The sequence below is a fragment of the Gopherus flavomarginatus genome, chromosome 17, assembly GCF_025201925.1.
Source record: "Gopherus flavomarginatus isolate rGopFla2 chromosome 17, rGopFla2.mat.asm, whole genome shotgun sequence".
NCBI lineage: Eukaryota > Metazoa > Chordata > Testudines > Testudinidae > Gopherus > Gopherus flavomarginatus.
This window is the reverse complement of record NC_066633.1, coordinates 497,339-521,464: the sequence shown is the minus strand read 5'-3', so window position 1 is coordinate 521,464 and position 24,126 is coordinate 497,339. Positions and strand designations below refer to the sequence as shown.

Here is a 24,126-nt window from a genome sequence, read left to right as displayed (position 1 = left end):
GGTAAATCTCTACAGTATTGTGTCTTGTGGTGTATGTACAATATCTTTTGATTATTAAATCTTGACTTGAATTGTTACTGAGGAATATACATTCATTTCAAAATGACCACAACATATGATCATCTTAGAATCATTTCACGTACTGGAAACAGTGGAGCAGAAGTGATTGTGTCCCTTTGGCAATATTGAAAGGACTGCACTGGGCTGTGACAGGGGTATTTGCTTCTTAGGCTACGTCCAGACTACCCTCCGTATCGGCGGGTTAAAATCGATTGCTTGGGGATCAATATATCGCATCTCATCTAGACGCGATATATCGATCCCCGAGCGCGCTTATATCGATTCCGGAACTCCATCAACCCCAACGGAGTTGCGGAATCGACAGGGAGAGCCGTTAACATCGATCCCGTGCGGTGAGGACGGGTGAGTAATCCGATCTTAGATATTCGACTTCAGCTACGTTATTCACGTAGCTGAAGTTGCGTATCTAAGATCGATTTCCCCCCCGTAGTGTGGACCAGCCCTTACATATATATTCTACTCTTAGGTTCTCAAATACAACCCCTGTTGAAGTCAGTGGGAGCAGTGCCTGAATTAGGGAAACTGAACTTGACTCTAAGCATTAGTGTTTTAGTTATCTGGAAGTGACAATTCAGAAATAAGAGAGACAGGGTGGGAGAGGTAATATCTTTTATTGGACCAATTTCTGTTGGTGAGAGAGAGACAAGCTTTTGAACTGTCACAGAGTGAATGTGACCTGACAAAGAGCTCTGTATAAGCTCAAACGCTTGTCTTTCTCTCCGACAAAAGTTGGTTCAATAAAATATATTACCTCACGCAACTTATCTCGCTAACGTCGTGGGACCAGTACATCTCTACAGTAATGCTGCATAATTTAGAAGTAAGTAATTCATTGTAAATGCATTCATCTCCTTTCCTGAGAGAGACTTTGATTGCCAGTAAATAGTTCCTCTGTGCATCATTATTAGAAAATTCTGACCACTGTGAGTTCTGGAGTGCCAGCATATACTGTTTCCAGTACAGCATACAGCCCAACAGAGGGGTAATCCTCCAACCCTGCTAATGTGCGGTATACTCTTACTACATTAAAATCAATTAACTGGCATGATCTCAGCACACATGGAAGTTAGGTATGCAAGAAACTAAATTAATTTTGTAACTTTACAAACTAACAAATGATGTAATTTTAACATAGCAGCTGTATTTCTTGTGACTTTTAGTGAGGGCAAGCAGCAAATCCAACATCTGAAAGCACAAAGTGAATTTAAAAAAATACAAGAATATACAGTCTATCTTTATATAGGGGGCAAATGGCACCAAGTTATTATAGTCAAGAAGCAAACAAAGCAATAAGGAGAGCTGAAAATAAATTAGTAGTATTAACCTCAAAGGAAATGTGCACATTTCTGGGTCCTTCTCTGCCTGTAATTTCTCTCTCTAGGAGGAGAGAGGGGAAATACTTCTTTATTCATATTAAAGAATATGAGGTTCAATTTTAGCTGAATACAGCATAATATTTGTGGTTTTGGGAAGAAAGTGTTTGAGGAGGTTTATTCCGAAACCTTTTCCAAAACCTATAAAAGTTTTTCCTTCCTTTACTGATCATTTGCGTCAGTTAGATATTCCCAATGATGATTTTTTTATATTACTTTTAAAAATATACTGGAATACTGTCTTGTTAACCCTTATTGTGGATTATTTCAGGGAACACTATACATACTTAACACTAAAAAAATTACTAACATGAAGTGCATCTAAATACATCCTGAAACTAATAAATTTGTTTAATACCTACCTCAGTTTCCTCCTCTGGTGGCTCCCCTTTCCTGCACAGCTCAGAGTTGGTGATATGGCTTGGCCCTCCAGCCAAGTCATTAAGCAAATTTAACCCCTGGGAAAACAAAAGTCCAACTGAAAGTCCAAACAAAAGGTTCTTCCACTCTCCTTGGGCTACTCTCCCGCCTGCCTCCTGTGTGAACTTTTCAGTTCTTTCCTTGTTCCACTGTAGAGAACTGACTCCCATGCAGCTTTCCCTGGAATCCCTCTGACAGGAGTTTCCTGATTTCTGCAGACCCTGCCTCAGGGCCTTCCACATGAGCCCAGCCTGCTCCCAGTAATTCCTCTCACTGAGTTTCATCAACCTTTTTTGTGATCATTAGGTGATCACCTGACTCCATCCTCTCAGGCTAGGAGTCGGCTAATTACGGCACAGGCAGGGCTGAGATGTTTGTTTCTAAAGAAACCTGCACAGGTAGACTGGGCCCTGATTCCCATTAAAGGAGACAGCCACTCTGTGATAGACTCCCTTCCTAGCAGAGCTCCCTCATGACAAGAGAGAGCAGCCTAAAGACATAATTAAGGAGAACCAACTACTGGTCAAGACAGACTTACAGTGTCAGTGGATGCCTCCGGCGCCAGATGTATGGCCACCATCATGACCATGCAGCAGGTAACATGGCTGCAAGCATCAGGCATCCCAGGAGAAGTATCGGCCACTATCAAGGACTTCCCTTAGAAGACTAGAGCTCTTCACAAAGTGGACTAACAGCACTCTTCACTTGTTGAAGGACTCAGAAGCTACCCTACTCACCTTGGGGATTTACACCTCTGCACCATAACTCCAGTACTACTGTCCTCAGTCACAGCAGGGACCATGCACTCCATCCTACCCTCCCAGACACACTGAGTATCATGCCAAGAAGTGTGAGAGATACAACAGGCGACATCAGCCTTTCTTCTCATCAGCAACCCATCTCGCTCCTAGGACTCATCAGCATGGTCAAGGGGCACATTGGACTCTGTCCATAGAGCACCATCTTCGGTGCTCCCGATCCCCAGGAGAGGTCCATCTTGCAGCAATATCAGTGTATCATGCATGGATGCAGTCACACACTCTCTTTTCGCATCTAATGGTATTGAAATTTCTTAAGAGCCTCCTTCAAACCCTGGCGGTAGAGACCCAGTTTCCTCAGGGGATGTTAATGTTGTCCTCAGGAAGTTCATGGAGCCTCTCATTGAACCACTACCAGAACGCTACATACACCACCTCAGCATCAAGACTGTCTTTCTGGTGGACATTGTGTCAGCTCAAAGTCAGCAAGCTCCAGGGTCTCATGGTTGGACCACCTTTGGACATAGAGAAAAGGTTGTGTTGAGACTACACCTCAAGTTCAAAACAACTTCAGAGACAGACTTTCACTTGAACCTTGCCAGTCTTCTTCCTGAAGCCACACTTGACACCCAGAGAGAAGAAACTGCCTATCCTGACTTATCCAGAGCTTTGCTGTATTACCTTAATAGGGCCAAGCCATTTCAGTGGTCTCCTCCTCACCCCTTTGTGGCAACTTCTGGTCCAACCAAAGGCTAAGCCATCTCTTTGCAGAGATTCTCCCAAGTGAATCACACAGTAGATTTCAGTCTGCCATCAGCTGGCTGGTTAACCTATCCCTTCGAATATCACGGCACATTGTTCCAGAGCACAAGCTGCATCTATTGCCTGCTTCAGAAACTTTCCAGTCTCTGAGCTCTGCAAGGTTGCAACGTGGAGTAACCCACTGACTTTTGTGAAACATTTTGCCAATGATGTGGCTGCCAAATTAGGTGCCAAGTTCAGGTGAGCAGTACGTCAATCTTTGTTTGACCGATTCAGCTGATACTCCTCACTCTCACCATCCAGGGGGGATTCTGCTTGCTAGTCACCTACAGTGGGATCCACATTGACACACATTCTTAAGAACCACCACAGTTACTGTAAGATAAGTAACTGTTCTTTAGAATACAAACTTCAGGGTGAAAATGCTGTGAATTGTTTTCCAGCTGAATAGGAACAAGAGTTTTTTATAGAAATACGACGTTTGGTTTTGTCATGGTATCAATCCCTTAGGGATAACCAATGTCCAGAAACTAGAGCAGATAGAAACAATTAACAGAGTCCTTGTTTAGGAGTTAACTAACCAGGTTTCCCCCATCTGGTAGCTGGACTAGTTGAGTATGCATCTTGAGCACTAGTGGAACTAAGACATGAATCATGAGCCTTGTGGACCATAGGAAGCAGCCCTACCAGCTGATCCAAAAGATATTCTCCGCTTTGACTGAGATGGTAAGAGGTGTTCAGTACTTGTCTCAGCAGGAAGCTGCTGTTGGTAGATCCTGAAATGTGTAGACAATTCATTTAATGGAAAAAGCAAATCATTAATGATGTAGAATTAAAAGTCAGAATTGATTTGATTTAAATTAACAATGGTAGACTTGTGTGGCACTGAATCATTTCCTGTGCTTTGAATGTTACTCTGAACTGAAACACCAGAATGAATCTAAATACATCAAAATAGCATTTGTTGCTTTATTACCAATTTGCAATATTACAAGGATAATTTGATAATATATTAAAAACCCTACTTTCATTTATATACAACACATGCTACATCAGGCATCATCAGTTTTTAATGCACATCATACATTTGTAAAGAAACAATGAGGTAATAAGGGAAGAGAGCAAGAGCTTTTTTTGTTTTTCTCAGACATTCTTTCACTAAATTTTATGGTTTTCACTGTATTTTCTAATTTGCAACAATCTTCTAGTCTGCATACCTACCTCAGCAGAATTCTAAAATTCTCCAAGTTTCCACAATTGATTTTATTTATAAATATGAGTAATTATTTTTAATATGTTGACACACAATATACTCATTAATAATTGTGAAATATGGCAAATGTAATTGTTCTTGGTTACAAATATTTTCTTCCAAGAATCTTAATCTTGTGGCTAAGGACATTAAATAGAATATAGATCGGTATCCATCATTTGCCTGCAAAGTTGGATAGCCCCTTTAATTTGTAGCCATTATCTGATTACAGTGGCTACACAGCAGGTAATGACGTAGCTCAGGTATACAATAATGTTAAATATTTAGGCTATTATTTTATATGAACATTAACATTATTCGTGTTGGCTATATAATATGCAATAGCCATTATAAGTTTGGATTACTTTATAAATACATGTAGGCAGTTAAATTTAAAAACACTCATTTTCCTTCCTTGATCAAAAATGTTTGTATCAGAGGTCAGCTTTGAGAATGATGGCATGTACATCAAGAGAAAAGTGAGAATGAAGGATTAATCATTATGGTAACTATTTGGGTGTCTGCCCACAAACTGAAACGATTTAGTGATTTGTTTTATCTATGACAATTAGCAAAAATTAAATTAGGAATAATCCCACTAATACCCTACAGTACATATACCAGCTACATAGTTTCAAAGGATGTGATTTCCTGTGTCAAATGATCCCTACTAATAAGAATAAAACTCGTGCTGTACAGATTGTACTGTGTTTGAGAATATTTATACATAATACAACATACAAAATATTTAGATGCTGTGGCAATATTTTTAGCATCTAGACTTAATTTACAGGGAATAAAACCCAGAAGTGTTATCTACAGTCCATCTCAATTCCCAGTTCTAGAACTGGGAACCTTAATTATTTTTGGTACAAAGAAAGATGATCTGAAAGTTGTTATATCACTTACATTGTATGTTTTTGCTGGAATGAATGTTGAAAATACAATATACAAGTCCTCAAATTTTAGCAATAAATGTACAATATCTTACATTCCTTGCTGCTATAAAGACATGTGACATTTCATTGTTCTGTTTTAAACAGAAGATTAAAAAAGGAAAAAAATTCTTTCAGTGGAACGTGTTGGGATTAGGCCTGATCATCATAACAACTTTCTTTAGGGAATATGATCCGCCACGGAACTCAGCCCAGTAAACACCATCCTGGTATCGACTACGATAGTGTCCTCCCCGATACCAGACTCCATTGAGGTTTGAGTGAGCACAGGCATTGTACCACCATCCTCCTTTCTGATAATGAGCACAGTTACCTATAATGAAAAGCAGACTGTTATTGAGTATAGAAACTGAAAATCTTGCAGTAAGAAGACTAGCAAAACTTTCATAATATTTTAATGTCTGTATATTTTTAAATCTATCAGTCTGATGATGTAAGCAGCAAGGCACACAAAACCTTCCTTTTACAGTCCCTCAATCCTTCAATCAAAACCATGCAAGTGAACTCTTCAGTGAAGCTCCAGTTTAGTACAAGATTCACCTGCAAGGATCCAGTTTCAGGATCCAGGCCCTAATTTTTAAAATAACATCAAATATTCAAATTAAAAAGTTTGTTTTGTCATCTGTCAATGAAAATCATTAGATTACCGGGTTAATTTGTGTATCATCAGAGCGGTTTTGTTTTTTGCTTTTTAAAATATTTTTAATTATATGTTTAAATGTAATTTTCTATCATGTCATTCTATGACTTGCCATTTTCCTTAGGTTTTTTTTCTTGTTAAACACTTCATACCTGTGTATACATCATGGTCTCTATCCAGTGTGGTGAACTGCTTCCCGTTGTGCCAAGTGAAAGAATCCCCAGCATTGCCATTGTAACGACCCAGTCTCAACTTGTAATATTCACTCTCTGGCTCCAGTCTGAAACTGGCATATTCAGCAAATACTTTTCGACCTGACCAGTCTTCCATTGTTACAAGCAGTTTGTAGTTGCCTTGATTTGTTAGCCAATAAATATTTTCTAAACCCAGCCAGTACTCTCCATCTATGTTACCAAATCCTTGCTGTGAAGAAATAGTGACAAATAGATTACTGTTGCATATATGTTTTACTTTTAAATCTCAATGCATCCTTAGCCATGGCACCTTGATAATGACTACATGGGCATATTTTGAAATTCCAGTGCAACTTCACCTTGGCCCTAAGTATATTTCAGCACTTGACACCACTACAAAATTTTTCAGAGGAAGGTACAAGAGATCGTGTAGTGGACACTCATGGAATAATCTGTCTGTTGGGAAGTTTCTTGCCAACCTATCAGTTAGTGGTTGGTTTATAAGCTGAAACATAAGTTTATACTCCTTATAAAAGCAGTTGTATCCTATCTAACATAGCTGTGGATGGTCTCATTATTCACATATGTCTAATTATTTTTTCAGTTCTGCTAAGCTCTTACCTCTAAATCTCCCATTAAGACAGGAAAGAGGAAACAAGTTTCATTTGTCCTAACCTTGTAAGTATCCCAGTTTCTGAAAAAGTTGACTGATCCATCGAGTCGTCTCTGAATGACAGTCCAGCCTCCAGGGTCGTGTCGTTGGTCACACCAGACCTGCATAAGTCGATTTGTATTTTCAGGTTTCACAAGATAAATGGAACTGGTGTCATGGCCATCTTCTAATGCCTGTAGACAGTCTTTCCATGGTCCTGTTTTAAAATAGAAACACTATGCATTCAGAAAATAATTGTGCTTGTCATCTTTGTCTTCTGGAAATATTTGAATGTGGAACATTTTTTTCCTGGCATGTACTAGACATGCTTCTGCCAAGTATTATGCATAACTGTTTCCCTAAAAAACACATTTTCACCTTTGCATATGGAAGGTGTAATGTCCAGTAGTGTGCTTGCATGGACCTGGGCTTCATTTGGTTTCACGAGGTTCTTGAGCCCTTTTACTTAATTTATTCCTTGGCAAATCATATTGTGTGTGCTGTTTACATGGTGTATTAATTTATTGACCTTGGCTGCCTGCATGTTTTCATTATGCAGTATATAAAACATGGCAGATTATGCAATCTATTTTTTAAATCATAACCATTATTTTTAGTCTTATTCAGCATAAAGGATACTTGGAATTGCAGAAGGCTAAATAGTAGTAGAAGTGCAATTATAAAGGAAGAAAATACTTCTAGTATTTCAGACTTGCATGCATGCTGGTGATTTGGATTTAATAGTGTGATGAAGGGATGCATAGTGTAAAAAATGGAGTGTAGGTTTAAAGTATGGAGCATGACATTGTTCTACCACCTGGCAAGAAGAATTCACAGTATCCAAGTAAGGTAGGAGAAAGGTATTCACTACAAATGCAGATGCAGTCATATTTAGGGGGATAGTTCAGGGAAGGCATAGTAGCTGGTAAGATCACTTGGAAGCACATGGGAAATTCCCTTGCTCTTAAGCATAAGATTTGTTTTGTCAGGGATACTGAGTCCCATTAAGCATGTCCATGTTTGAAGAGTCCTCTCTGGATTGTGTCTTGTGGTGAAGTGTCTCCAAGATGTGACAGGTCAGAGATTCAGAAGTTAGCTTCTTTAAGGTGTGTAAGCTAGTGGGCAAACTCAGTGGCCGGGTAAGATAGAATAAAGTTCCCAACAACCATGCAGTCCAAGACCCTTTTTTCAAGGCTGGGTTTATTTTCAAACAAAAGCAAATTAATTCATAATATTTGTGTACCATCCAGCCAGCTGGGAAGGGAGAGCGGATACCCCTTCCTGTTAGCTGCTGGGAACAGTGCTTAATTTTTACTAGGGCTCTAGGCTTGGCAGTTCATAGCCCCAGCACCTCTGACAGTTACGAAAAATTAAAAATTGCTTGAGCCCTTGCACCTCTTTCATTACAAATTAAGCACTGGTCTGGAAGGACTACTAATGGAGACACCCCCCCCCCTAGGACTTCTCTGACTCAGGGTTCTTCCTGTCTGCTGCCCTGGCCCTAGAGGAAAGAAGCCTTAAACTTGGTTTCTTATAGGTTACATCAGGGGTTGGCAACCCTTCAGAAGTGGTGTGCCGAGTTGTCTTTTATTCACTCTAAATTAAGGATTACGTGTGCCAGTAATACATTTTAATGTTTTTAGAAGGTCTCTTTCTATAAGTCTATAAAACATAACTAAACTGTTGTTGTATGTAAAGTAAATAAGGTTTTTAAAATGTTTAAGAAACTTCATTTAAAATTGAATCAAAATGCAGAGCTCCCCGGACTGGTGGCCAGGACCCGGGCAGTGTGAGTGCCACCGAAAATCAGCTTATGTGCCGCCTTCGGCACACGTGCCATAGGTTGCCTACCCCTGGGTTACATGCTTGTATTAGCCATTAGCCTGCAACTACAGCTTCCTGTTTTAAATGGCCAAAGAGTTATAACAGGCACACTGGGATGCATGCATACACCCCAAAGCCTGGTGCCCTTTATACAAGCTAGAATTTTCAAAATCATCTAAGAAGTGACATAAGAGCACAACTCCATTAGTTTCAGTGTCACTTAGACACTTTTGAAAATTGCAACTATAGTTTTTAAAAAACAAAATAAGGGAAAATAGATGTTAAATACAGAAAAAACTGGTACCTTTAAAATTAACTTTTAAAGACAAAATCTATATAGTAAAAACATTTGAGAAAAATCTCAGGATAATGAATATCTGGAAATATATAACAGAATGTAAAGTAAAAATAGATTTAAAAAACATCCTGTGTGGAAAGGCTGTCATTCCTTTAAAATATTATCTGATTTCCTAAGGAGGCAGCATCTGAGTGCCCAGGAAGGACAATTTTTGATTGGTAAAAAGTGCCCAGTAGAATTCTGGATTTTTTTGTTGATCCTTTTGCAAAAATTCAGTGTAAGCCAACTATGCCCATCCGAACACCTAGGTATGCTGCAAAAAGAAAATAAGAAACATTCGTGTATCCAGGATCCACTTGCTTAGTAACTATATTTTGAATTTTAAAATTTTGGTGCCTGCATACCATAATGGTGGAGATATTAGAAATGGCTGCATGGACAGCTTTGTTCAGTTGCTATGATTATAGTGAGTGAGCTGATAGAATGAAATGATAAAACTATTATCAGTAAGTAACTAGTCCGGATCAATTTTTAAGGGAACTGAGGGATTATTGTAGTAAAAGAATGTTTGATCAACATTTGTAAAGAGGCCAGAACTAAGCTATGTAGTAGACAGGCAGATCTTTTTCCTTTTAGTAATAAAATAGTCAAGTTGACTTTGCCTTCTATTCTGAATGGGGGATTTTCCAGCTGAGCTGCCCCCCAAAATAACATTGGCATGAAGATCAACAGTAGACTCAGCAATATAATATATCATTATAGACATTGGCATTGTCACACTGATATCTGAAGGCAAGCAAAAAACAGTTAATGGATCAAAAATGTGGTATGATATACTCCATACACAGAGAAGAAAGAAAGCTAACCTTTTTGCTGGGGTGTAGCACACTGGTTTCAGGTATGGAGACCATAAAGCAGCTATTTTTAAGAGATTAGACTTCTTTTTTTTTTAAGTTTCTATCTCAAAGAAAATATTCTCAATGTGAAGATACTCAGATTCCTCACTAATTGGTCTGGTATAAGAACCTAGATAGAATTTGTACTGCATTGTTTTCAGAAATCTTTAGACAGACAGCTCTGGTAGCTTTGCTACTATGCTCATATTTTTGCCAAAAAAACAGAAAAGTTAAATTAACGACTCACGAGTCAGTGATCCCTTCAAAGTCCAGACTGAGAGAGAAATGAGAGGATTTAGTAAAGCATTCCTCCTTGGAATGATACTAAATTGTATGTTGCTATTATAATTAAACATATTTTTAAGTTTATACAGAATAAATACTTCTGTTATAAAGACTTGCCATCGTTTTGCATGCACGTAAATAAGATGATTATAACGAGTTAGCTTAGTTCACATTGTATCCACTGTATTAACTCACTGCAAGTAGACTAGCAGTGGACAGTCTGTGCCACCTGTTCCATAAATTGTATCTTAGTTTAGGTGAACTTTTTGATATTTTAAAAAGCCTTTTGTAAATATTCGAGAACTCAATCAAAAGTGGGTGTTTTGAGTTTTTTGGTCTGTGTCCAAGTTATTTGATTTTTGTATTTCCCTTTGTCCTCAGCAGCATAGTCCTGGGAGTAGAATGCTGCTTCTGAGCCCAATTTCCTTTCATGTTGCAGATACAAGTACATGTTCTTGGCTGCTTAAATGAAGATGCAGCACTCTGTTTTAATATCTGTGTTTTATTGTGTTAAAATGCAGGAGACAGATGATAATGCATTTCTTTTCAATGTCTGGTTCAACACATTTAACTTGACTGTGCTGTGTTTATTTTATTTCAACTTAAAGACAGTGAGGTTTGTAAGAAAGAAAAATACATGAGTTCCAAGCTGTTGTGGAACAAACTTTGACAGGAACTAAGGACCATCACAAATTTTTGACCTTGCCTTTTTTCACAAACACATAGCATCATGACACTTAAAACAAGCAATCCCTCTCCAACTAAACTAAAAAACAACAAACACTACTCTGCACACACAGTGCTTCTCTGGGGAAGAGGATGAGAGAGAGACTAATCACATCACTGTAAAGAGCTCAGATATTAAGGGGAGGAGAAAGGTATGAGAACCTGAATAAAACAGAATAATGCTTCTCTCACTGTTACCAGTTAATCTTCAAAAATAGCTTGAGCTCCTATGTCAAAGAGTGTGTTGTTATGGTTTCAGACTAAAAGGAAGCCAATTAAAAAAAAACTTACAAAACAAGCTGTGTTTGGTCTCACTAATTTAAATTTGCAGACTTGGGATTTTATAATCATGCAAATATGTACTTTCAAATAGATATAAAAATGTGTCAGCAAAACATCTGCCAGTGCTGAGGTCTCTAGTATGATTCCTTTTAATTACTACCATTTAATTATTCTAATATAACTGATTTTTGGTTTGATATGGGAAATACAGTGGTTTTGAACTATTTTTGCTTTTCTGCTATCATCCTACTGAAATCAGTGATATGTAGGGATATGCCTGAAGTGATGGACATGACAACAGATATGTTCTACCTAGCGATGTAAAATACAAAATGGTTAAACAGTAAGCATTAGTCTTACCAGTTAACCAACCCTAACCATTAAGCCCCAGCCCCGGGCTGGCCGGCCAGCCCCAGCCCCAGGCCACCCTACTGGCCTGCTGAACCCAGCCTCACGCCATGCTGGCTGACCCCAAGCCAACGCGAGCCTGCCGACCCGCCAACTCCAGCCCCGCACTAGCCCACCGACGCCAGTCCTGTGCCAAGCTGGCAGATGCCAGCACCGCGCCAGCTAACCCCAGCCCCGCGCGCCGGCCAGCCGGAGCAGCCCCAGCCATGCCAACCCTGCTTGCCGGCCAGCTGGAGCGGCCCCAGCCCCAGCTGCGCTAGCCAGCTGAAGCAACCCCAGCCACATGCCCTAACTGCTCTCCCTTTAATCGGTTAACTGTTTAAACAACATAATTTTAGTAGTTTAAATAGTTAACTTCTTAAACAGATATTTACATCCCTAGTTCTACCTAAATGAACCTCTAATGTTTAGTAGCAGTTAGTGGATTAAAGGATAATCTGGGATCCCTGCTTTTAGGAATGTTCTAAGATTGATTTATATATTATGTAATAGCATATTAAATATGGTCTAGATGAAATTACTATAAAGTGGGTGCACACCTGATTGAAAAACTTACTCAAAGAGTAAGTTCATTGTCAAACTGGGAGGACATATAACGCTGAGAGTGGAGAGTACGATTACAAAATGTATGGATGTCACCAAGCCAGGAGGGGTTGCAAACACTTTGGAGTACAAGGTTAGAGTTCAAAGTGATATTAATAAATTGGAGAATTGGTCTGAAATCAACCAGGTGAAATTCATAAAGAGAAGTGCAAAGTTCTGCATTTAGGAAGGAAAAATCAAATACACAAATGCAGAATGGGGACTAATTGGCACAGGAGTGCCATATGTAAGGTATGGGAGATAATTGTTCCACTCTATTTGGCGCTGGTGAGGCCTCATCTGGAGTTTTGTGTCCAGTTCTGGGCTCCATACTTTAGGAAAGAGATAAACAAATTGGAGAGGGCCCAGAGAAGAGCTACAAAAATGCTAAGAGGTTTGGAAAATATAATCTATGAGGAAAGGTTGAGAGAATAGAACATTTAGTCTAGAGAAGGTTGCAGAGGATATAGATCTTCAAATATATAATAGATGATTATCAAGAGGATGATAAACACTTGTTCTCCGTGCCCACTGAAGGTAGGATGAGAAGTAATGGGTTTAATCTTCCCCAAGGAAGATTTAGATTAGATATTAGGGAAAACTTTCTAACTATAAGGATAGGTAGGCACAGGAATTGGGTATCTAGGGAGATTGTGAAATCTCCAACTTGAGAGATTTTTAAGAATAGATTAGACAAACGTCTGTCAGGAATGGTCTAGATACAGTTAATCGTTCCTGAGCATTGAGGCGTGGGCTAGATGACCTCTTGAGGGCCCTTCCAGCCCTACATTTCTATGATTCTGTGATTATACAAGAGCAATGGTCCCGACCTCTGTAATTAATCTTGTGTAACAGTTTCCGCGATAACACTCCTATCTTTCAGACACATAACTTTATATATAAACTCAGGGTCGATTCCTGAAGTGTGGTTAGCATCTGCAGCTTCCACCTTTCAGGATATGACCCTAAGACAATAAAGACGTACTGTACCACGAAGACAAAAATATCAGTTTAAATATATGAAAATGGCAAGGAACTCACAAGCTATTGCAATGCATTTGATGATTTCCTGTTCTGTTCATTCCCTCTGGGGCACCTGGCATTGGCCACTGTCGGAAGACAGGATATTAGATTGACTAGACGGACCATTGGTCTGACCCAATATGGCCATTCTTATGTTTTTAATGGGTATATTTAAGAATGTATAAAAATATGATACATTGTCTATTTTAAAAAAAAATCGTTTTTGACCATATAATTATAGCATACATGGTCAGAATTAAGATTGTTTATGCGAACTTTGACATTTCTTAACTTTTGATTGTTTAGCCATGCAGCCTTAATGTTCCTTTAATGTAGTTTCTTTTATGGAATTACTTTGTTGATCAGCAGCTTTTATCATTAAAAATATAGTAAACTGTTTTATATATGCATTTTAAGAAGTAATTTCTTGTTTCATAGCTGCGAAAGAAACACATGCAAACCACAATCCACATTTTGCTTATAAAATAGAAGAGTATTTATTTAAGTAGGAATCTGAATTTCCCACCAAAATCATTGTCCTGTGCCAAGAAATTTTAGTTTCATAATTGTTGCAAGTAGCTTGTGTGTGTGTGTGTGTGTGTGGGTGTGTGTGTAATTTAGTTTCCATTTTCATGACGGTTCTAGCTATATTATGTGGAATTAATGCATTTAAGCATACATTGTCAAAAGAGACTAATAATTCTGGGTATATTCATTTCTGTGCATTGAACTTGAGATATTTGGAGAGTCTGATTTTCAGGAAGTGCTATGGATCTACCTACTAAAGTAGGAAGAAAATTCCATGAACTACAGTCATTCAGCATTTCATGAACAAAACTGGTTAGGGCATATTTGAGATCTGACAACAGTTCTAGTTGCCATAACTTCTGCAGATAACTTTTGCCGAACATAATCTTTTCCTCCCAAAAAATATAATGGAAATATTGAGTTACATGGGGCGACTTGATGAATGGAGATAATGAATGAAAGTGCTCTTGGCAACTGGAAGCCATGCAGAAAGTAAATGTTACAGAGGATGCTAAAAATACCATAGACTGGCAAAGTTTTCATTTGTCATGTGGTTAAGTTTAGGGTCTCTTTCAAGTGGTGCACTGCAAAACCTGCACAAGGCAGAATATTTTGGTAAAGAGTCCCTTTTATATGTCTCTCTTACAGAGAGACTATATGACCATGCAGTTATTTTTCCTATGTACTGTGTAAAAAGTGGTACAAATGACCTCCTGGAAGAGCCATTTTAGATTAAACATGCTGGATTTTGATTGCTGTGTTTTCTACGTTGTAGAGTGTGTCCCATTCAGTTTATGTAATGTAAGGATATCTATTTTGTAATTCTGATCAATTTACATAAACACGGACTGCACATTACAGCTGATTAAGAATCCAAGAAACTGTTGTTTTGTGTTATTTTAACTACTGGGGAGGAATGAAGGAGTTCTGGTCAACATTTCAGACTGTGTGGTAAATTGTTGTTTCAGATTTGCCTGAGGCAGAGTTACATGATTTTCTATCTGCATCTGATCTTGGTTTGTATCAATGAGGCCTTTGCTGCTGTTCATACTGGCAGGCTGACCTATAACCTAGCTGTTATTAGTCTTATAAAGTAGTGGTAGAGAATTTAGTAGATTTCCTTTTTGCTTTCTTGTACAGTTCATTAACATAATGAGTTTTATTTTATTTGAATTCATTTGTTTGTAGAGATGACATCTGTTATTGCAGAAAACTTCTACTAAACAGTTTCTGACCAATTAATATTGGGACTAGCAAGCAACATTGCTGTATTGACAATTGCTGTTTTTACTGGTGATCACTATGGGAATACAGGTTAGAAGTTTTTGTGGTTAGTGAAGGCAGGCATCTCTTCCTTGTACAATAAACCCCAGTCAGAATACATTCTATGGCAGGAGTGGGCAAACTTTTTGGCCGGAGGGCCACATCTGGGTGGGGAAATTGTAAGGCTGGGGCAGGGGGTTGGGGTGTGGGAGGAGTTTTGGTGTGCAGGAAGGGGCTCAGGGTAAGTGGTTGGGGTGCAGGACGGGGCTCAGGGCAGAGGTTTGGGGTACAGGAGGGGGTGTGGAAGGAGACTTAGGGTTGGGGGTTGAGATACAGGAGGGGTGCTCAGGGCAGGGGGTTGGAGTGCAGGAGGGGTTCAGGGGCCAGATTGAAAGCCCTGATGGGCTGGATCCAGCCCACAGGCTGTTGTTTGCTCTCCCCTATTCTATGGTGATTGTATCTCAGGATTTTAGCTAATTTAAACAGGAGCAGGAGAAGAAAAGTTTTCAACATACTGTTATTCAGTGATGTCTCAAGCCCTTACTTAGAATTACATACTGGACAGAATATGTAATAGTTATGATTATTTTGGATAGTATGAGGATATTTATTTTGATACTAAGGTGTTCCTGTTTGCAGATTTCTTACAAGTATCTGTTACAATTCTGTGTATCTTAAAAGAGTTGAGCCCTTTCACTGATTTACTGTATTTGAATGTTCAGGAACTTTCACTATGGATTCATGGTGTGCCCAGGAGAGAAACTCTGGAAACTTCTGTTAGCATCTAATCACTTTGGCTCAGATTTTTAAAGGTATTGAGGCAAAGTGATGCTCACCATTACAATTCCTTAGAAATTTAGGAACCTCAATCTCATTTTCAAAAGAGATTTAGGCATTGGGATATGTCTACTCTGCCATTAAACACCCGGGGCTGGCCCATGTCACCTTCCTTGGTTTTGTGGGGTTTGAGATTAAGGCGTTGTTTAATTGCAGTGTAGACATTCAGGCTCAGGCTGGAGTCCAGGTTCTAGGCCAGGTTGACACTGAGGGGGCGTGTTTGATCCAAGTTATGCAACTTCAGCTATATGAATAATGTAGCTGAAGTCAGTGTACTTAGATCAACTTACTGTGGTGTCTTCATCGCTGTGAGTCAACTGCTGCTGCTCCCCCCTTGACTCCGCCTACGCCTCTCACGACGGTGGAGTACAGGAGTTGATGGGAGAGCACTCGGGTCGATTTATCGTGTCTAGACGTGATAAATCAACCCCCGCCGGATCGATCACTGGCAGCTGATCCAGCAAAGGGGGCAGATCCCAGAGCTTGGGTTCCAGCCGAAGGCTGAACATTTACACTACAATTAAGTAGCCCATGAGCCCAATTCAGCTGACATGGGGCAGCCACAGGTGTTTAACTGCAGTGTAGTCAAAACCTTAGGAGCCAAAATCCCAGTGACAGTAAATAGGATTGTAGTTCCCATGTGCCTGAAAATGAGACTTAGGCTCCTAATTCAATTAGGCATTACAATCCTGAGCATCAGAATGCCTAGATACTTGCATTTTTATATAAATGAGCAGTAAATTAAAAATGATGTTATAATATTTGGCTTAGTCATTGTGTGGCATGGTACCAGCTGGTTCATTGACTGCTGTCTTATTTGCTGTATAATTTTCCATTGTTGTCTATTTGCTGCATATGCTGTGGATCGAGAAAATTGGTCCTATTTAGCTGCTGACATTTATGACTGTGAATGGAAAACAAGTACAGATGATAACTTTGTTTCATGAATTTATATTTACAATGACAAATCACTCTTTCGGGAATTAAAACAGAATATCTCAATGATTTTAATTTTAATTTTCACATAGAACCAGACAGCAAAATCTTCATGGGCAATTTTCAGCAAAATGCTTTATAATAAAGTAACACATTTTGGCAAATGCGTGAATGAAAGCATGTGACCCTAATCCTATCCACACAAATTAATTTGTTCATGATAAAACTCATGTCTTTCAAATTATAGCACTCCAGAGATGTTTGTACATTTTTAGACTGGGATTTATGAGCATTCTTTCTCTAGAAGTGCTTCATTGTATGATACAGCAATATCTTTATGTTGTTTTTGTGATACATTCTGCCAGTGCTGTTCATTATGCATACATTGATTTTTATCCTCTCTTGGGATTTCTTAGGCACTAAAAATAGACCATAATGTATCTGTTGAAATACAATCCAGAACTTCAAATGTTCCTATTATATTTATGACATAGTACTGAAACCAGAAAGGGATAATGCCTCTATATCTGTTTTAAATCTGACAGTTTTTTTTATAGAAACCATATTTCTCAGTTATATGAATATAGAAAAATGCTCATCTTACATTTTTAATCTCATTTTGGCATAGTAAAGCCATGTTTCTGAAGAGCTTTCAAAATATTAGCAATACATTCTAAAATAGTGATTGCTTTATTATGTCATAGTCAGAGTAATATTATTATTATTTATTTGTAACATAGTCAAGGAGCAGGGTCTGGTTGTGCTAGGCGCTGTACAAACAGAACAGAAAGACAGTCCCTGCCCTAGAGATCTGACAACTCTCTCCTGCACATACTAATTATTTCGGCATGATTGATAGAATCAATAGATAATTGGTGGGATTTTCCTCACACTCATAAGCCTCTCCAGTTCACATGCCTGGGTATATTAATTTTGAATGGGACAGATGTGGATACACATCAGTCATAATAAAGTTTCATGTGGAGCAAAGGAAACATTTTCTGTGTGTGGTCTGTACTGCCTTGCTTGTTTGTGGCTTTTGGAAGCTGGACATATTTTTGATTCAACTCAGGAGCTGTGTAATTATTCAGATATAAAATTTAATTCTTTAAAAAATACTAATGACAATTACTGGATTGACCACCATGCAGACTGAAGTCTACTGTTTATCCACAGTACAGGTAGAGCACGGCAACCATAGCGCAAGCTTCCCCAGCACTTAGGAGGAGGGGGCTACTGCTAATGTTAAAAGACAGATCAATATCCGTAGCATCTAGTCATTGGTCTATTTGTTAATATATAATATGCCCATACTTATCTCTTATACAGCACTTTTTGTCCAGATATCTCAGCATGCTATACAAATGGAGGGTATCATTATTCCTGTTTTTCAGAAGGGTATACTGAGGTGCAGAGAGGTAAAGTGACTTGACTAAAGTCACATAGCAAGTCAGCAATAGATCTAGGAAGGGGAGCCAGGGTCTCCTGACTCCCAACCTAGTTGACCTGTTTACTCAGTTGATAACATTGCCTCACACAGGATGCCTGGAAAGGCACTCCTCAGTCTAATTCCTAATGAACAAACTATCAATTTATGTTTCATAGAGACCATTGAACAGTTACTAAACAATGACCACTTTTGATCACTGGTAATTTGAGGCCCACTGATGTCCTTCAGAGTTACTCATATACTGAAGGTGGAAAATTGGGCCCTTGACCTATATTGAAGGAGGTGAGGTAGAGATGAAAAATTATGTCTCTGTTACCAATTCCCCAAACCATGTAATTTTTAGAAACTGAGTTTATTTGTATTTTACCATTTTGGAAACATTTAAAGGTTATGCTAATTATTCAAAGATTAAGATTTTCCTGGGTCATTTGGCAAGAAACAGTCACTGAATATCCCAAACCAGGGAGCCTTGAGAACTAACAGAAAATGTTTGGATTTTTGTTTTTAAGAATTCAGTACTTTTTTAAAAGGAGCCTATGTTAATAGAATTTAGACACCCCATATTATCATGAGTGATTTAATATGATCTTACCTATAAGGTGTCAATATCATATCCTACAGAGCATACTTGGAAAGAAATTAAACAGACAGACTTTGTCACATTAGTTAATTATTTCAGAAAATATGTAATTTAATTAAGATCGAAGTATTAATTAATAATACAGAGCATAAGTTAATATGGTTCGCTTTTGTGTTCCAGTTTGAATTCTGAGGTAACACTGAAAAGGATGCTTTAGGAGGTGGAATCTAGGTTCTAGGCTGGGAAATCATGTTATATAAAGTGGATAGAAGAGTTCCTCTAGTCTTATTTCACTTTCAGAATTCAACTTGGAAATCAAAGTTGTGCCAATCAGAAAAACCTTTCCCAGGGAAGTGATCTATTTGTCTATCATGTAAAAACTGAAGGGAAGGAATAGTGAGCTGTCTAACTGTACCATTTCTTCTAAATTTTCCTAGCTCATACTGGCAACTTTCTTTCCCTTTAGAACTGACAACCCCTGCCAATTCATTTGGACAGAACTCAGACGATTTTAATTCATTGAGACTTTAATTATGTGCCCTAATTTATTTTAACTCTAGCCAAGACTTGGCAACTGATTTGTGTCTTACACAGTATGATGAATCCTTTGCTGCCCCCGGCTCCCTTTTCTTTTGCTGATAAAAGAGAGAATCTCCGAAATCTGAAAATGTATATTATAGAATTTGTAGCTTTCCCTTTGCCAGCTTTACCTTTCCCTATTAAGAACAGTTTCCATTGAACAAGGGCACTTTAGTCTTACAACTTTTAACTAAGAAAAGTAATTATATGATATATATATCTATTTCTACTTTGTAGTCTTCTGCCCTGTTGTCACATAACACAAATCTTCATGCATACTGGTCTGTATCTTGTCTGTCTTTAACAATGTCCAGTAATCTCTTGGGAGAATTGGAAGCTAGGATTGAAAATGTTCTAAGCATCAACAATGTGCTTGTTCCTTGAGCCAAGTGGAAATAAAGGCAAATGAATTGCACAAATTTCTAGAAGGTAGTTGTATCTGAGTGTAAGTCTTAGCTGGAATTTCTTAATCAATAACTCCTTTCACAAGTAGGAGTTTTTGAACTAATATGTTATTTTTATCCTGTCTATAGTCATTTGTCATGGTCTCTGAGGAGTGTATTTATTAGTTAAGCTTTCCCTTTTTTTTGTACATCATTTTAGTACCTGAAATTCTATTATAGGTTTCCCTGGTTTAATGTTAGTACAGCACCATTTCTATAGTGAATATGCTTGCATCAGACATCCTACTCAGTAATTCAGTAATCTAGAGAGGCATCTACACAGATGTGCATATTCTCCAGCTAGATTTATTGTGCCTGACACTCAAGAATCTTACTTGAATTTTGTGAAAGATGGTATCCTTTTCCAAGTCTGCTATGTTGCCTGTTACTATTCTAGTTCATGTCTGATTCAACACATTATCATTCTCACTTGCAAATAGAAGGCAACAACTGGATAGAGGTTAATGATATAATTGTAAGAGATGAGACAAAGTTAGCCAATTTCAGAGTTATACATCTTTTCCTAAGCAAATCATTGTGGATTACCGAATGCCAGAATTCACAATGACCTGAGATCTTGATTTTGAATTTTTTTCAGTGAGGAGTGCATCATCTTCATAGATAGAGAATACACTAGTGTAGCCAGAAGGATGTAAATACTAGCTGGCTATATATATAGCACAGCTGGTCATTAAGTTTTTGTACTAATATGGATATCAGATCTGGTGTTCGCACTCCCTTGTGCTGAACAGTTTTTTCTAATTTCCTGGAGAAATGGAACTATAAGGCCTTTCCCTGCTATACTGTTTCCTAGGGCTATGTGTACGCTGCACACCACTTGTGGCACTGTGTAAGGTATGTGTAGCTACATGCTACAGTGAAAAGCAGACTGTGCAACATTGCGGTGTGTAGCTGCATGTGTCAATGAGAGGCTCTAGTGGCAGCAGGCAACCGGAAAAGGCTTGGCAGTGAGGAGCTGTCAGAGCCTTTCCCCGCTGCCATAGTCTTTCCCTGCAGGAGCAAAAGAATCCAGCAGCTCCCTGTTGTAAGGGAAAAGGTCTGGTACCGCGAAGCTGCTGAAGACTTTCCTTGTTGCAGGAGTCTTCCCCTGTGGTGTGTGATATTTTGAGGTCTAAATGCCAGATTCTCTCTTTAAAAGGACTGTCCCCAAGTAGTTGCACAAAAAGATAAGTGGGTAATGAACCAATACTGATTTTCCCCATAGAATTTTAGTATGATATTTTTCTGGTGAAGTGTATACTAGCTGTGAGACAAGGTGGATGAGGTAATATGTTTTATTGAACCAACTTCTTTTGCTGACGGAGAAAAGGTTGGCCAATAAAAGATATTACCTCAGCCACTTTGTGTCTCTAATATCCTGGGACCAACACAGCTACAACTACACTTCACAGTTATTAGTGTCATTCACCTTTGAGTAGACTTCAAGAATATCTGATGTGTAGTAAAATGTTGTTAGAAGTAAATTTTAAAAAGACTCTTTGCCATATTTGGGCCAATTATTTCCTAAAATAAATAAAAGTCAGTTTAATCTGGAGAGTACCTGATAATTTGAGAAGTTTGACAAGACCATCCAGCAAATGTTGGAAAGATTTATGGAATGCATGTAATATGCACCTACCTTTGTTACTTATACCACAGTTTTTGGCTACCCAACTTTAGACACTTAAGAGGGGCCTCACTTTTTTAAAGAAAGTGCTGAGCACCCATGCATGGAAGATCAAGCCCCTTTTATATGTCTCAACTTGAGTGACCAAAAACCAAGGCACCCGAAATCAATAATAACTTATGAAAATGTAACTGTCTGGAGGCTTTCAATTGACTTAAGGATTTATGACTGGAGCAAGAGGAGAACAAAGGTCTATTATTTACTGGGTACCAGACTTTAACTTTGTCAGAATCTAGTTAGCAATCTTAGAATTTCAGGGTTGTAAGGGACCTCAGGAGGTCATGTAGTCCAACCCCCTGCTTAAAGCAGGACCAATCCCCAGACAGATTTTTGCCCCAGATCCCTAAATGGCCCCTTCAAGGATTGAACTCACAACCCTGGGTTTAGCAGGTCAATGCTCAAACCACTGAACTCACTCTCCCTGTTACTGCTCTCAGTTGCTAGTTACTGATCTCTGCCTGAGGTAGCAGAGCTGTGTGCTACCTCTTGCTCAGGGCTTATGGAAAAGCCATAGTTTAGCCCTGAATATGTAGCAGTGTCATTAGCAAGGGCTAGAGAGTTAAATGTCATAAAAGGAGCATACTGTTCCCACTCAGTTGTCTAGGCACTGTGCAAGGATTACAGAGAAACAGAGCTCTGTCCTGAGGGACAGTAAAAATTCAGATGCAAGACTTTTGATAACATTTGACATTGCTCCAATTTATGATTGTAAATTAAAAATGGCAAGGGGGAAACACCTTTTGACCCATTAAGAGTTCAGGGGTTTAAACTGAGCTTCCTGAAGTAGAGATCAAGAGGAAGATTTTCAAAAACACCTAGGGGATTTCGGAGCACAAGCCCTATTGATAGCCAATGGGACTTGTGCTCCTAAATCCCTTAGGCCCTTCTGAAATAGCTTCCCTGCCCGTAATCTTCATTTGTGACTTGTACAAAACTGGTTATGCTGTTGGTATTTAACAAAACATTACAAGGCCATCTCATAAACTATGCTTTTGGGGAAGTAAGCATTTGATAAGGGCTGGCTTTTGTAAGAGGTGTTAGGGTCTAGTTTTTGTGTTCTTTAATTTGATTGTTGGTTTAGGTTAGTTATTTACTTATTTTTCTGACTTTGGTAAGGCTTCTGGGTTTTATTATATCGCTTGTATTTTAAAATTATATCACTTGTATTTTAAATTGTATTTATTTTAATAGAATTAACAATAATCTTGGTGCACTAAAATGAAAACCTCTCTACATAACTCTAATTTTGACCTAAATGTAAAAAATTTGGAAGTACAACAGTTAAAGTGGATATGTCGTCCTCAGCTTATTCTTTCTCTTAGAAGCTGAGATACATGGAACAATCTGAGAAACAGTATGAGGCCAAAGTTTCAGAAACTGACTTCCCCCCTACTACTATAATTTGAAAACAATGTTTTAGCTGTTTTCCTTTTTTTGATTGCTCACAGGTTAATACCTTGTACGTCATGTTTTAGCCTGGAGCTGAGGTTTATGGCACAGTTATAAACCATGGAAATGAGGAGTTTATAATGGAAAAAATTGAAACCATAAAAATAGTATTTGAAGTGAAGTGACCTATTGCCACTTTATATTACTAGAGTGCTAACATAATAGCAGCAGAAAAGCAAAGTTTGTGTTGAACAGGTGTTTAACAGGCCAGATCCAAAGTCCATTTGATTCACTGGAAGTCCTTTATGAGCTTTGGATCAAGCCCCAACTGGCCAGGTATATCCAGGACAGAGAGAGCCTTTCATTGTTTGTTAATTGATGGATTTCAGTTTTTAAAATGTTCCCATCCTTTTCTTTGGGCATATGTACATATAATGTAACGTTAGAGCAACATTGCAGACCAAGGACTAAGAAATATAATACCCCCCACACCCCAAAGCACAATTCCTTAGAAAACTCTCCCACTCATACACCCAACTATTCATCCTTTCCCCTTTTCCTCCTTGATAAAAAGCTTGAGAGGAAAAATGAGCTTTGCAACATGAACTGAAGGTCAGCAAATTCAAGCTGTTGCAAGCCAAAGTTGGAAGCAAAGTCTGCAGTCTAGGACTTGTGAATATAAAGGCCTTGCCAACAGCACCCCTGCAATAAAGCAGGTGTTAGCTTGGACACCTCACATTATCTCAACTACATTGATATTGCATGGCAGACAGATGGTATCCGAGGTATCCTGGACCCAGCCTATTTAAGGTTTTTTACATCACAGTAAATATATTAAATTGAACCCAAAACAAACTAAGAGCCAGTGGAGCTCACAACACACAAAGTAGTGCGCTCCCTGTGAGAAACACCCTTAAAATTCATCTGCTGAAGTAGCTGGTTTTTGAATGATCTTGTGTAGAGAGTATTGCAACAATTCAGTCTCAGGGGGACAAAATGTTGCTTACTGCCGCAGGATTTCT

At 38.6% G+C, this 24,126-nt stretch overlaps 2 protein-coding genes across 2 annotated transcripts in view; one reads left to right on the top strand and one right to left on the bottom strand.

The window, feature by feature from the left end:
* The window catches only part of RALGPS1 (Ral GEF with PH domain and SH3 binding motif 1), a 356,681-nt gene that overhangs the window by 141,229 nt on the left and 191,326 nt on the right, over positions 1-24,126 (top strand). The window lies entirely within an intron of this gene.
* Positions 4,350-24,126, bottom strand: part of ANGPTL2 (angiopoietin like 2) — a 40,691-nt gene continuing 20,914 nt past the window's right edge. Inside the window, exons 3-5 of the mRNA XM_050926727.1 lie at positions 7,112-7,305; positions 6,395-6,665; positions 4,350-5,915 (exon numbers count right to left, since the gene is read on the bottom strand). Of these exons, the coding sequence (XP_050782684.1) occupies positions 5,716-5,915; positions 6,395-6,665; positions 7,112-7,305 (665 nt within the window). The 3' untranslated portion in view covers positions 4,350-5,715. The remainder of the gene's footprint in view (positions 5,916-6,394; positions 6,666-7,111; positions 7,306-24,126) is intronic.